Genomic DNA, 15,654 nt, shown 5'->3' with positions numbered 1-15,654 from the left:
ATGGCCATCTGATTCACTCTAACCCTTTTCCACACAGCTGTGTTCCTCAACATGGCAGGTGGAGGGTATTAACCAGTGTGATCTGACCCCAAGAAACTTTATATCAGCTTCTGACTACCATCAGATTAAAGAAGGTTGATTAGTCATGTGGGTTTGCAAGGGATGGCAGAGGGTAATATGGGACATGATGCCTAGTGGTTAGTGACTGACACCCCATTCCCTGCTTTACTCTTTTTATCAGGTAAACTGAAATGGGACTGGGGAAAGGTAGTTTTGCTGCCACAATCCAACACTAGAAAGGCCAGAAGGGGGGTTATCTTGGAAAAGCCTATCTATTGGCTATCAAAGAGCCCCCAAATTCAGGGAAATCCCTTTAAAACCAACAAATAATGAAATGCAAGCAGAGAGGGTAATTCCCCTCCTCCCCTGGGTGAACTGAGACCGTCAGGTAAACTGTAAGAGATGTTCATTAAAAAGCTGGAAAATCAAGCCAATGGAGAAAAAAAAACATACGCTTTATAAAAACAAATAGCAAAAGGAAGTAGAGAACCAAGATGGTGTAGTGGTTCTGGTGGTGCACTTAGCCCTGCAAGGTCCACATTCAAATCTCTGCTCGGCCATGAAGCTTTCTGGGTGACCAGTCACAACAAGCTACTTTACAGGGTTGTTGTGATGATAAAAGGATGGAAGGAAGGATGTATACCACCCAGAGCTCCTTGAAGGAAGGGTGGTATAAAAATGTGAAAAATAAATACAGTCAAGCATGGGAGGAGCACAACTGCTAAACGACACGCAGAAAATAACATCAACTCTGATATGACTGGTGTCCTTGTTGGGGAGTGTGAATGTAAATAGAGTGCTAGACGCAAGGGAGTGGCAGCAAGATGCAACTGTTACCCTGCACATGCCCAATCTTGGAAGCTAAGCAGGGTCAGGCCTGGTTAGTACTTGGATGGGAGACCGCCTGGCAATACCGGGTGCTGTAGGCTTCTACCATAGTCTTTCGAGACTGAAGGTTGCTAACCAAGTGTGTGCTCCCTGAAGGATCTGTGAGATACAGGAAGCTGGACTAGATGGGCATTGGGCCTGATCCAGCAGGGCTCTTATGTTCTTTTGACTAACTGGGTATGATCCCTACTCTACTTACATTCTTTCAGGGTCCTGGTCCTGACATCCACATTTGCAGCGAGGTGCAAGATAGACTCACCGTGGAGCATCAGATACATCTGAGACTGGACCTGGGCAAATGTGCAAAGGAAGGGGGGTTGATCCTGCTTTTTATAACCTGTGGACATTAACCAGGTCTCACTTGTGGAGCTGAGTCTGGAGAGGTGCTACCAGAGTTTTTGATTGTCCTGCTGGAACGTAAGTGGCATCTTTCCCACAAATCAGGATCTCACAGGAACCTCTGAGGTGATGGAAAGGTCCAAAACACGGGGGAAATATTTGTAAACATAGCAGGGAAATAATGCATTTTTGCCACATACCCTTCCTAGATTGACACTGAGGGGGATAGCCCATGGCTGGCTCTCTCGCACTAGATCTACATCTTAAGGGTGGATTAATCGGTGACAAAGCACACCAACTCTAGAAGTTATCCATCTAGAAAAGCCACAAATGAATAAAAACGGCCATGTGGAGAAAGTGCAGAGTGGGAAAGAGTGGGAAAAGCATTCAAAACATAATATACATGTTCATGGATTACAGCAGTGGTTCCCAAACTTTTTTGACTGACAGCTCTCTTGACCTACTGGGCCTTCTGGCCGCAGCTCTCCATTAGGGCTACAATTCTATACATGGTACATTGTACATTGTGGGTACATTGTACATTGTGGGTTTTTTGCGAGGATTCTGTGGGCTCCCCTGGCTGGTTTCTGCAGCTCCCTAAGAAGCCACAGCTCACAGTTTGGGAACTCCCAGATTATGGGGTTACAATTTGGGACAAATTCAGTTTTAAAACAGAAACCACAGATGAATCCAACTCATGATGTGGACAAGGCACTTTTCACTTCAACTTCCATGCGTGTACCTCTCAGGCACATTTACCTGAACTGCAGGACCAGAACAGACTGAATCATAAGCTAGCACATGGCACAGAGGAATTTTGAAACACAGATAATGTATGACTAGTAATGACAGGACATGGTCCATAAGGAAGCCACGTCCAGTCCCCTTTATACTAAAGGAATGACAAGTATATTTTTATGAGATTTCTGTTAGGTCCTCTGGTGGTGAGAATGTGCCTTGCAGGAATTATAGCTGGAAGCCCCAGGAAGAGCAACCCAGGGAGACCCAGAAGTTCCTCTTCTCTCCTGTCTCCCCTTGGCCACATGTTGCCCTGCAGCACCACTTCAAGGTGTTCATGAATATGGGGCAGGAAGGAAGGGAAGGTACTTTGCTGGGGAAGGCTTCACATCATGCTTCACATGAGCATGTTGCAGCTGAGAAATTATTGCTTCCCCCGTTGCTCCTCCTCTGGATTCTTGGACGATAAGCCCTCTGCTCTTAGCAGACACCTTCCCATCTCCAAGCTGCTCCTCTTCAATCAGGTGGGCTCCTTTGCTGATAGGGGAGGTGGTGGGGGACACTGACCTTCTCTTTCCCCTTCCTTCTGGAACTGGTACCTCTCTGGTGGCAACTAGCCCAGGTTGAGTAGGCACTTCTTCCCACTTGAGTGGCCTTCTGAGTAGCCATTGCCCTTCACTGGTCCACAAAGGTGCACACCTACTCCCCACAATAATAGGTGTGGGGGTTTCGGAGTGCACCGCCAGCACCCACTTTTCTGCCATACCCTTAAACATGAGATGTACCTCTACTTTTGGGAGAGTAACGGGGTCCCACTCACTGGGCTGTCCTTTGAACACATCCCCAGAGAAGAATTGACAGGTGTGTGCAAGAAAGCCATGGACTGAAGTAATGGTGACTCCAGAATCCATCCGTCCTTGCACCTCCTCTCCATTCACCTCAGCATTCACTGGTGCTGGCAGGAGTGGCCTTGCAGAGAACATCCAGTGCAACATGGGACAATTGCTAGGGTTTCAGCATGCAAACCACACTCCTGAGCTGCTCTTCCAGCTGACCAGCTCCTTGCAACAAAAGCAGTGAGACAGCTGCTCTTGAACCCTATGGAGGTCACTGGTTGAACCTAGTGCGGGCATGTGAGATTTCAACAGGGCCGCTCCTCACTGGGGTAGTTCCCATTGTGATGGGCCATGCATGTGAGATTCAGAAGAATCTCTGGAGATGCCCATTCCCACTGCAATGGCATACCACTCCACACTGCAGTTCTACTGACTCTCCAGCCCATTGGTGATGTGCTCTACCAACACTCCTACCTTCTGGAGGATCTTGGGGTACTTATTGGAGTCCAGATCCCCTCTGGTAGCAACTGGATGAACTGCTCAGTTTTAATCAGGTTCAAAACCTCTTCCTTGGTCTTGGCTTCTGCCACCATCACTCACATCTCCCAGGCGCAGTCCAAATGGTGGTCCATCTGGGGTTAGCCTCTGCCTGATGCTGTTGAAGCACTTCCAAGAGTGCTGTGGGATGAGTGCCCATCTGGTAATGGTCTGCTCCTCGAAGGGTACACAGTTACTCTGTCCTCCTATGCAAACACCAGAGCAACATCCACCTTCTTTCCACTAAGTGGGGCTTTGCTTCTTCATGTAGTCAACAGCAGGGGTGCTATCGCCCATTCAGGAGTGCTTAAAGGTGGCCCTGAAGGCATCAGCATCCCTCTCTCCTCTTTTTTCGGCTGCTAACCACTTTTCCTCTTGCTCTGCAGCTGCCTTCTGCTCCTCCCTTTCCAATTCCAACTCCACGTTCTGCATTTCCAAATTTACTTTATTGTGCAGTCATTAATCCCTCCCTGCCAATGCAGGAGTTTGTCACCGGGGTCCCAGGAAATGGTCAATCCTACCCCCAATGTGTTTTTCCGTGTTACTGGCATCTTACACATTGAGCTAAGCTGTTTTGAGCCTTAACCACAGTTTTCTTACAGCACAATCCTATGGCAGTCTACTCAGAAGTAAGCTCCATTGTGTTCAATGGGGCTAGCTCCCAGGAAAGTACAGGACTACAGTCTTAGATCTGGCAGTAAGAGTGCAGTTAGAACTCCTAGCACAACCTTGCTGCCCTGATCTCTCTATCTACCCTAACTATCCCATTAAGATTGACACCTAGAAAATAAATAAAATATTCCTTGCTTTTAACTCCAGCCAACTAAATGCCAAACCGCATCCGTGGTGCCTTTGGAGAGAAGCAGCTTCCTGAAAGACCAATGCCAAAAATCAAACAGGACAAAAAGGAGAAAATGAACTGCTACAGTTCAACTTAAAGTGGTTGCTGGGGTAACGTATGCCACCCTTAAGCTGGCAGGCAAGGGGAGCCAGAGGGCAACAAGGAGGGCAGCGTCTAATGGTTAGTGACTGAAACCTCTTCTCCTTCTTCCTACTTCACACTTTTTACTGGGTAAATTGAGATTGGACTAGGGAAGGGTGGATTTGCTGCCACCGTCCAAAGCTACGAATCCTTGGGAAAATCTCCTTCCCGGTTTGTAGAGAGCCCCAAACTTCAACCTGTAGCTATAGAAAATGATTGATCTAAAAGTCAGGGCTACCCACTTTCTCCCAAGAGAACTGAGAACACACAAACCTTAAAAGGAATTCATTTTAAACTGAGCAAATAAACCTATGGAAACTGATGATGATAATAATATTGTTGTTATTATTATGTAAGAACATAAGAACAGCCCCACTGGCTCAGGCCATAGGCCCATCTAGTCCAGCTTCCCGTATCTCACAGCGGCCCACCAAATGCCCCAGGGAGAACACCAGATAACAAGAGATCTCATCCTGGTGCCCTCCCTTGCATCTGGCTTTCTGACATAGCACATTTCTAAAATCAGAAGGTTGCACATACACATCATGACTTGTAACCTGTAATGGATTTTTCCTCCAGAAACTTGTCCAATCCCCTTTTAAAGGTGTCCAGGCCAACACCATCACCACATCCTGCGGCAAGGAGTTCCACAGACCAACCACACGCTGAGTAAGGAAATATTTTCTTTTGCCTGTTCTAACTCTCCCAACATTCAATTTTAGTGGATGTCCCCTGGTTCTGGTGTTATGTGAGAGTGTAAAGAGCATCTCTTTATCCACTCTGTCCATCCCCTGCATAATTCTGTAAAGGATAAAAACAAGGCACTTATGTAGGCACTTTATCCTTACGTAAAGGATAAAAACAAGGCACTGACCAGCAAAAGGATAGAGGAGGGGCAGCAAAAGTTGACAAGGATCAAAAGGCGAATAGAAAATAAACCAAAAACCCAGGTAAAACTGTATACAGTCCTTACCACACTTCTGCTGTTCTAGTGTCCTAGCCTCCAATTTGTGATAAGGTGAGTGGATGAGCCCCCCCACCCCATGGAGTATTAGGTGCTTCCAACATCAAGCAAATACACCAACACACAAAAGTCGGGGCTACCCACTTTCTCCCAAGAGAACTGAGAACACACAAACCTTAAAAGGAATTCATTTTAAACTGAGGAAATAAACCTATTTGGTGTGTGACTCCACTTTTTCTATCCCATGGGTGTTAACCAGATTTCCCTGTGGCACTGGGTATTGGGGGGAAGGCACCTAAGTTCTGGACTTTCCCATTCCTGAAAATCAGGTGGGTTCCTGGTCCAATAAAATGCCTCCAATCCAAGTTCTCTGTTGGAGAGAAAGAAGAGGCTCAAACAATAAACAACCATGAAGGGTAATGGCTTTACCCTTTGTCATTTGGATGACTCAGCAGCCCCCTTGGGTTGTAGAGGCATCACAGAAGCCTCTGCAGTGATGGAGAGGTCCAGAACAGAACATGTAGCAAAAAACCCAGCAAAATACAGGAAAAAAAACAAACCAAAAAACAGGGATTTCCATCATCATTAAATCTGCATGTGCTTACATATTAATAATACTTGTTTTGAAGAAAAAACACTTACTTCGTATTGTTTTTTGAATTTATTTGTATTTAGATGGTATATCTGTGTTGCACATCAAGCACCATCTTAAAAGCAGCATTGCCTGCTACTATGTGTTTTTTAAAAAAAGGAATGAAGTGGTGTTTGACACTTGTACTTTTTATAAATACGTATACTAAGAATATATTCTTAAAGGTGCTGCAAAATGGATCAGGGCTGCTTTTTTATTTACTCCAATAGTAAAGTTTTTAATGGTAAAGTTTTTAATAGTAAGTTTTTAATGGAGCAATTTTTAACCAATTGACGAACTAAAGTTGCAATCCAATACAGACTTACCTGGGAGAAAGCCCCACTAAATAGCCAGGGTGAGAGCCAGGGTGGTGTAGTGGTTTGGGTGGTGGACTTAGACCTGGGCGATCCAGGTTCAAATCCCCCCTTAGCCACGAAGCTTCCTGGGTGACCTTGGCCCAGTCACTTTCTCTCAGCCTCACCTACCTCACAGGGTTGTTGTGAGGACCAAAGTTGGGAAGGAACTATGTACACCACCCTGAGCTCTTTGGAGGAAGGGCGGTATAAAAATGTGAAAAATAAAATAAATAATACAGTGGGGCAGTGGTTCTCACACGTTTAGCATCAGGACCCACTTTTTAGAATGAGAATCTGTCAGGACCCACCGGAAGTGATATCATCAAGCAGGAACATTTTTCACAATCCTAGGCTGCAATCCTACCCACACTTACCCAGGAGTAAGTCCCATTTACTATCATTGTTAAAAGAATATACATAGTAGCTTGTTAAAAGGTCTGTAACATTTCCCCAAATGCAGTCACATGCCATGGTAGCATCAAGTCTAATATATGAAAAATAAAATATTGAAGTGAATGGGGACCCACCTGAAATTGGCTCACGACCCACCTAGTGGATCCCAACCCGCAGTTTGAGAAACACTGCAGTGGGTTTTACTTTGAAATGTGTTGATACTGGCTTAAGCTTCAACTGGTGCAACCCCCTGCTTACAAAAGATGCTGCTGAGTTATATCAAAGCAACCAATAAGAATGCAGGATTTGAATCTGAAATTTAGGGCACAATCCTAGCCAGGTCTACTCATAAGTAAGCCATATTGTGTTCAATGGGACTTACTCCCAGGAAAGTGAGGTTAGGATTGCAGCCTACAATCTAGGTTGTAGGAAGGGACCTGCCTATCCAGGTATCTCTGGCATATCCAGGGAATGCTGGGAAATACCTCTGTCAGAAACCCTGGAGAGCCACTGCCAATCAGTGGAGACAATCCAGAGTTGGAAGGCATTCCACACGGTCCCTCACCAAAGGCTACTGAAAAAACTCCACAGTCAGGGAATTAGAGGGCAGGTCCTCTCCTGGACTGAGACCTGGTTGAAGACCAGGAAACAGAGAGTGGGTGTCAATGGGCAATTTTCACAATGGAGAGAGGTGAAAAGCAGTGTGCCCAAGGATGTGTCCTGGGACCTGTGCTTTTCAACCTCTTCATAAACGACCTGGAGACGGGGTTGAGCAGTGAGGTGGCTAAGTTTGCAGATGACACCAAACTTTTTCACGTGGTGAAGACCAGAAATGATTGTGAGGAGCTCCAGAAGGATCTCTCCAAACTGGCAGAATGGGCAGCAAAATGGCAGATGTGTTTCAATGTAAGTAAGTGTAAAGTCATGCACATTGAGGTAAAAAATCAAAACTTCACATATAGGCTAATGGGTTTTGAGCCATCTGTGACAGATCAGGAGAGAGATCTTGGGGTGGTGGTGGACAGGTCGATGAAAGTGTCGACCCAATGTGCGGCGGCAGTGAAGAAGGCCAATTCTATGCTTGGGATCATTAGAAAAGGTATTGAGAACAAAACGGCTAATATTATAATGCCGTTGTACAAATCGATGGTAAGGCCACACCTGGAGTACTGTGTCCAGTTTTGGTCACCACATTTCAAAAAGGACATAGTGGAAATGGAAAAGGTGCAAAAGAGAGTGACTAAGATGATTACTGGGCTGAGGCACCTTCCTTATGAGGAAAGGCTACGGCGTTTGGGCCTCTTCAGCCTAGAAGAGACGCGTGAGGGGAGACATGATTGAGACATACAAAATTATGCATGGGAAGGATAAAGTGGATAGAGAGATGCTCTGTACACTCTCACATAACACCAGAACCAGGGGACATCCACTAAAATTGAGTGTTGGGAGGGTTAGGACAGACAAAAGAAAATATTTCTTTACTCAGCGTGTGGTTGGTCTGTGGAACTCCTTGCTGCAGGATGTGGTGACGGCATCTGGCCTGGATGCCTTTAAAAGGGGATTGGACAAATTTCTGGAGGAAAAATTCATTATGGGTTACAAGCCATGATGTGTATGTGCAACCTCCTGATTTTAGAAATGGGCTATGTCAGAAGGCCAGATGCAAGGGAGGACACCAGGATGAGGTCTCTTGTTATCTGGTGTGCTCCCTGGGGCATCTGGTGGGCTGCTGTGAGATACAGGAAGCTGGACTAGATGGGCCTATGGCCTGATCCAGTGAGGATGTTCTTATGTTGGCATCAAGAGAAAATGACCTTACGTACCATGCCCAAATTCACAGAAATGCTGCTCCTTAGCTAGCTGTTCCTCATTCTATATTGGTGCATTTGTTTCTGTTAATGCATACAAAATGCATGGTATATAACAGATATGATGATGGCCCTTTCCCCATACGAACACTGACTTTGCATCGGAGTGGTCCTTACATTCTGGACTCCACACTTGGAGATAGCGGTTGCAGAGTCGAGGCCCAAAGAGAGATGTGGAAGAGCACAATCCACCCCACATCACATGGTTGGTTGTGGTAGCCAATGAGCAAAACCGGAATTTCAAAGTGGGAGAAGGCCGCCGCGAGCAGGAATTCTCTGCTTTGGAGCTTGTGGTTCTTCTTGATACCTGGAGCTACGAAAAAAAGGACTGGTGCAAAACTGTGATTGACACTGCAGTGTTATTTGGGGTCAAACTGCATCTGATGCAGGGGATCCATTATTAGATCTCCTGCCTTTAAAAAAAGTGTTGCAGGGATCTCTAAATTGATTGGAGCAGTGGCACTGGGGAAAGGATGTTGAATGCTTCCCCCCTCCATTGCTGATTGAATTGTCCCCTGAACCTGCAATTAGCTCTACAGTGGGGGGGGGGAGAAACCTCGGATACCTACATGTCCCTGTCCTTTTCCCAGAGAAAGTTTACTAGCAGCTTCTGAGGGAGGGGATTTTGAGTGGGAATTGTGCAGGAACAGTGGCGTCACTAGCATTTGTGTCACCTGGTGCAGGAGGCCAGTGCCTCACCCCCATGATGGAACTCCTGTCATGCAGTGGGCGGGGCAATGCCCTGGGGAGTGGGCATGGCAATGCACCATTGCCCTTCCCCACTGGTTTTTTGGCATAACATTTGTTAGACTAGAGATATTTCAGCGTGGTTTGTTTCACTGCTTTCTGCATGAAATTATGCATCAAATGATATATAACATGATGGTTATTTGAAAGTACCAAGATTTAAAAAATTTGGCCAGTAGTGGTGTCACCCCCTCATGTGCGTCACCCAGTGCGGCCTGCGCCCCCCCGAGCAATGCCACTGTGTAGGAGCAAAGAGTTGACTATCTCCTCTCCAAGCACCACTGCCTCCACCATGCCTCCCATAGGAGGCACTTCTATCCGCCAGGGGTAGAACTGGGATGGGGAACAGAACTATCACCTAGATCAGTGCTTCCCAATGTTTTTACCACTGCTACCCACTTTGTCAGCCGCAGTGGTTGTGTCACACCTCCAAATGTCTTGCAGCTTTCATGTAGCACTCCAGAATGCCTTGTGGCTTCTGGGTAGTACTAGCCTGCAAACCACTTCATTGGCTATGTTGTGCCCCGGGATGCCTTGCAGCTTCTGGTTAGCACCCCAGAATACCTTGCGACACCACAGTCAGCACCGGGCCACAACCCACCAAAAATCAGGTTGCAACTGGAACCACAGTTTTGGAACCGCTGATCTAGATTAAAGTTAATAGCGCTTGCTGCGGGGAAGATACATGTAGGATCAGTGTTAACATGAAATATTTCATTTCTTTCAGAATCCAACATGTGGGCAAAACGGCCACCCCAGTAAAATTCACTTTGCTGCTTTTTGTCTCCCATATATTTTCCTGGTGCCACCACTGAACCCCTTCCTCTCCCTCACCCCCCGGTGGCTGCTTTTAGCCTTTAGTGGGGGAAAAAACATAGTTGGACCTCCCAGGTCACAGGCTCCCATGGTAATATGTTGAATTTTAAAATTGAAATGTAAGGTAGGCCAGGCTGACTCCTGGCCTGCTGCTTTAGTGCTATTCCTAGGAACTGAGCTGAGCACAAGGGTGTGGATGCAATTGTGACTGGGGCAGGGTGGCGGGGGGGAGAATATTTCCAGCTTGGGATGTACAAAACTGTCCCTTTATATCCACCTTCCTCTATGCTGGTCCACACAGATCCCAATCACCAAGATGTGCTATCAGATGCACATTGACTTCAAGGCACATCAAGTTCCCAGGTGGGCAGCCCATCTCAAACAATTCTATGGGTCAACATGGGTGTGCGTTATAATCTGAAATTCAGTGCTGAGAGGCAACAGGAGGGACTTCAGCCATACAATTTACAACTGGGGTGCTTCGGCTGACATCCACCAGACATGCGGGTGACCGTAGTGGTGATTTTCCCCAGCAAAGACACTCTATACCAGTGGTTCTCACACATTTAGCACCGGGATCCACTTTTTAGAACGAGAATCTGTCAGGACCCACCGGAAGTGATGTCATGACCAGAAGTGACATCATCCAGCAGGAAGAGTTTTAACAATCTTAGGCTGCTATCCTACCCACACTTACCCAGGAGTAAGTCCTACTGACTATCATTGTTAAAGGAATATACATAGTAGCTTGTTAAAAGTACAGGTCTGTAACATTTCCCCAAATGCAGTCATATACCCAAGGTAGCATTAAGTCTAATATATTAAAATGAACGAGAACCCACCTGAAATTGGTTTGCGACCCACCTGAAATTGGCTCGCGACCCACCTAGTGGATCCTGGACTCACAGTTTAAGAAACACTGCCCTATAGTATTCAGAGAGCTCACTGGATCAGTTGTAGGCGAGCAGAGACCTCAGAGAGTGGATCCAATGAGAGTGAGTACACACATGAACTTGTTCTTGCTATACACTGGAAGACCTCAGGATAACCCTCTGCAAATTAATAGCCGTTGCAAATATTAGAATTTGTTGAAATGGAAAAACTAATGGACTTGATATGCTGAAGAAATGGATTTTTGATATCTGAGGAGAGCTGATAAATGGATTTCATTAATTGTGCATGGGAATTTGTTTTTGCTTGTTTTTTTGTAATTTGATTTCATTGGTTTGGAATATTTTTCTCTGGGCTGTTTTGCAGTTATCTTTGCATCTTATGTATTAATATGGTATAATGCTAACTCCAAAATATAATAATGATCATAATAAACAACACCGGAATTTCCAACCAAAGCCTACCCAGATGTTTTTAAAAGGGGAGCCCAGCATCCACAGCTAATGGAATCTGTGGATGCCAGACCTGCGGATAAGGTGCTGAACAGAGGCAGTTTTGATGTGGATGGTAGAAAGTTTTTGAACTTGGGAGAACGGGACTGATAGTGAATTGAATTTGGTCGTTCCTGTATGCTGGCTTCTGTGTTCCCATAATACCTTCTCAACCGATATATTCGTAAATAAGCTTATTTACGACAAGTCCCCCTTGCTTTCTCTCCTCCTCCTCCTCCTCCTCCTCCAAAAAAAAAAAAGGCTAGCCTGACCTTCTTGTTGCTCAGGGAACTGGAGGATGGTTGACAACCTTCAGTCTCAAAAGACTATGGTATAAGCCTACAGCACCCAGTATTCCCAGGGGGTCTCCCATCCAAGTACTAACCAGGCCTGACCCTGCTTAGCTTCCAAGGTCAGATAAGACTGGGCATGTGTAGGGTAACAGTTGCTGTTAGTCTGAAACAAGGAGAAAGCATTTCTGCAAGGTTACCTACTGCTCAAGAAGGACAAGTCACACCAAGAAACTCCGTCCTTCCCTGAAACATCTCACATATTTTCAGTTTCCTCTTTTTTTTCTTTCTGGAAACCACGAGGGCTAAGGCATGCTGGGTTTCAAAGAATGAACGTTCAGTTCTCAGGATTCGAATGCAGACAAGCAGATTCAGCTCCAGAGGTCGTCTCCCGCTCCCTGCCATGCAACGGCTTTAGATGCCAACTCTCAGACTCTTGGCCTGACCTTGTAGTAGTGTGCATGATGCAGCAGTGGGTGTAGATGTGTTTGGGGAATAATGCATGCCTGCTCCACCTGATCACAAAGACAGTGCTCATCTCAAAGCGCCTTGTGTAGAATCCACAGCCTTCCTGTCCAGGCAGCTCACATGTGCCCCCCACCCCCCAAAGAACCACCCTAGGGAGGGTTGGAAACATCTTTATGGATTTTATTAAAATAGGAAACTCAGACCAGACCCCGAAATGCCAAGGGAATCAACAGGCCTTTTTGCGGCCGGAAGTGCAGTCCCCGCCAAACCCCGCATTCCCACCCCCAGATTATTACAAATTAAAAAATACCTCCACACCCTTGTGTCTCTGGGGGGGGGGGCGCACTGGCCATGCCTGCCATCCCACAGTCATAATACTAGTCATAAAAAATCCCCCAAACCCTATGCGCCTGGCATCCCCACGTGCTCCAAAGGGGGGGGAAACCCTGGCACCACCACGGCCTTCCGTCTCCTTATTTAATTTATTTATTTTGTATATCCCGTTTGGATGAAAATAGAATTTTGACGGAAATTCGGCTCAAAATAAGATTTTTTTTTTCTCCTCTCCTGTTCCGCGTGGGTTTCTTTTTTCTTCTTCAAAGTTTATTCCCATGACGTCAAAAGGAAAACAAACCGGAGTACTCCTTCCTTATTTCTGTCGTTTTGTTTTTTTCTTTTCTTTTCGTTTTTTTTTTTTTAAAGTAATACAGCAGGTAGTTGGATACAGAAACAGCCCCATCTGGATAAAAAAAAGTCTCCAATGTAAAGGGAGAACGGTAGAAAAGAAAAAAAAAGGAAAGAAAAAGGAAAAACGAAAGAAAAAAGGTCAGGCGGAGGGCGAGAGTAGTACCTTGTTCTGCAACAGAAGAAGAAGAGAACGCAAAAGGCTAAACTGGTGAGAACCTAAGGTGTCCACTGCGGGCCTGGCATCCAAGATCTGCCACAGAGGTGGAAAGATCTGTTTCTGTGTGTGGGGAGGGGGAGGAGCTGTTCCTCAACATTCCCCCCACCACTGGTACAAATCCACTGCCACCCTCCCACTAGGCAAATATTCCCCGTCGCCTGGGTCTGCTGGCCGTCATATCTGTGTCTCTTGCACATTCTCTTTCGAGCTGCTCTTGAACAAGAGAGGTTCATGGATAGAATTGAGCATGGGGTTCTTGGAGCCGCAGGTGAGGGGTCCGCCGCCGCTGTTGTTGTTGTAGTGGGCCTTGAAAGCAGCATAGTGGTTGAGGTGGTCGTGCTCGATGGCAGGGAGCGCCAGGTGGCTGTCACCAGGGGCCCCAGCCGTGGCAGGCAGCTCATCTTCCACATTGATGATCTCGATGGTGCGGGTGGGCCCGTGGTGCTTGTGAAGCTGGTGCTGTTTGCGGAGCTTATAGAAGACAATGAGCATGACGGCAGCCATGAAAGTGATGGCTACAAAGCAGCCAATGATGATCTTGGTGGTTTTCATGACATCATCTAGGTCCTTCATGCCGTTCTCCGTGACGTCGGTGATGGGTATGGTGAACGGCTTTTCAGTGCTACGGGTGCTGCGGGGGGTCAGTGAAGTGGTGGAATAAGTCATGCCCCACCCCTGTGACGGTGTGGGCCCAACCTCCTTTTTAGCGGTCACAGATTCATCTTGACTTGGGTCCATGGTCTCCACTGTTACGGTCGTGAAGTAGGTGTAACCCGTGGTGGCTGGATCCACAGCCGAGACGTTGAGTGTGGCCGAAGCAGTGGTGTTGCCCGCTGAATTTGTCACCATGCAGGTATACTGCCCTGTGTCCTGAACAGTCACATTGGTGAAGTTGAGTGTGCCATCATGGAGGACAGAGATGCGCACCCGGTAGGAGCCATGCGTCATGAGTGTCCCGTTGGGCGTCAGCCAGTTGACTGAAGTCATGGAAGTCCCAGTCCGGCATTTCAGCTCAGCTGCCATCCCCTCAGTCACATTAAGGTCGGTGGGAGGTTCCACTATAACTGGGGCATAGCAGGTGAAATGGCTTTGATCCAGCTCTCCAATGTATCGCCCTTTGAGGTTTGGTGGGGCATGGCAGCGGGCGCAGCAGGTGGTGTTGTTTGGCACTGTCTCTTTGAGCCACCAGCTGAGCCACAAGACGTCGCAATTGCAGTGCCAAGGGTTGTGATTGAGGTGGACACGCTCCAGGCGGTGCAAGGGGGTGAAGAGATCATGTGGCAAGGACATCAAGTTATTATGGGAGAGGTTGAGCTCCTCCAAGGACTTGAGGTCATCAAAGGCATTGCGTTCAATGGTGGCCACCTGGGCGTGCATCAACCACAATTTGCGCAGGCTGGTGAGCCCTTGGAAGGAGCCTGGCCGGATCATATCCAGGCGATTCCCAGACAGCTCCAGTTCCTCCAGCCGCACTAAGGCCGTCAAGTTAGGGATGTCCTTGAGGTTACACATGCCCAGGTTCAGGTAGCGCAGGTTGACCAAGCCTTCAAAAGCTGCCTCTGAGATGTACTCCAGCTTCTTGAGCTCTCCAAGATCCAGTCGGCGCAAGGAAGGGACTCGGTTGAAGGCATAAGACGTGATGCTTTCTATGGGGTTGTTTCTCAGCCACAGCTCTCGCAACTTGGAGAGGTACTCGAAGGCCTGTGTGGGGACGGTGGTCAGCCGGTTGTCAAAGAGCTCCAATGTGTTGAGGTTGGGCAAGCCATTGAAGGCTCCAACCTCAATCTTACGGATGAGGTTCTTGCTGAGCTGCAAAATCTCCAGATGACGAAGGTGCTTGAAAGTGTCCGTCTTTATGACCTGGATGTTGTTCTCCTGCAGGTTGAGGTACCGTGTGTTGATCGAAATGCTCTCGGGCACCTCCACCAGCTCCCGGCGCGTACAGATGACCCGGCTGGCTTGGTTACTGCAGGAACAAGCCGCCGGGCAGGAGGTGGGGGAGGCCCCGCCCAAAACGAGGGACGGCACCCACAGGAAGAAGAGGACAAGGTACTTCCAGACCATTCTAGAGACGGTGGGTGCCAGCAAAGGCTTCCGAGTGCAGCGGCGGGTGGCCATGTCCAATGTTCATGCTTCAGTGGCCAGCAAGGTGGGTGCTCAGGTCTTTAGCAACTGGGAACAAGAAACAAGGAGAGAGAGAGAAAGAGAAATGAGACAGAATCTGAAACTAGGGCTGCAATTTGATACAGTTACCTAGAAGTAGGTCTCATTGAACTCAACAGAATTTACTTCTGAGTCTACAAGGATAGAATTGCAGATCTCTATAAATCTCAGAAGCAGGAAACACTTCGGTCACTTAAGGAAACGAATGTGCAGTGGGTTCAGGGCCAGATGAAGGAAAGTAATTCTTCACACAACACTTCATGAACCTGTGTTAGTTCTCAACCACAAGAAG

General features: G+C 47.2%; 1 protein-coding gene across 1 annotated transcript; it reads right to left on the bottom strand.

Moving 5' to 3' along the window:
• Window positions 1-13,373: 13,373 nt before the first annotated feature.
• LRRC4B (leucine rich repeat containing 4B) lies at window positions 13,374-15,317 on the bottom strand. The gene has a single exon (XM_066630946.1). It carries the CDS (start codon window positions 15,315-15,317, stop codon window positions 13,374-13,376), a length of 1,944 nt encoding a protein of 647 aa, XP_066487043.1.
• Window positions 15,318-15,654: the final 337 nt, after the last annotated feature.

The sequence above is a fragment of the Tiliqua scincoides genome, chromosome 5 (assembly GCF_035046505.1).
Source record: "Tiliqua scincoides isolate rTilSci1 chromosome 5, rTilSci1.hap2, whole genome shotgun sequence".
NCBI classification, from domain to species: domain Eukaryota; kingdom Metazoa; phylum Chordata; class Lepidosauria; order Squamata; family Scincidae; genus Tiliqua; species Tiliqua scincoides.
Note: the sequence above shows the minus strand (reverse complement) of the source record. Positions and strands in the feature narration are given on the sequence as shown.

Bases quoted from the DNA above. Each gene is read 5' to 3' on its own strand.
- LRRC4B (XM_066630946.1), bottom strand. From the start codon at position 15,317: ATGGCCACCCGCCGCTGCACTCGGAAGCCTTTGCTGGCACCCACCGTC.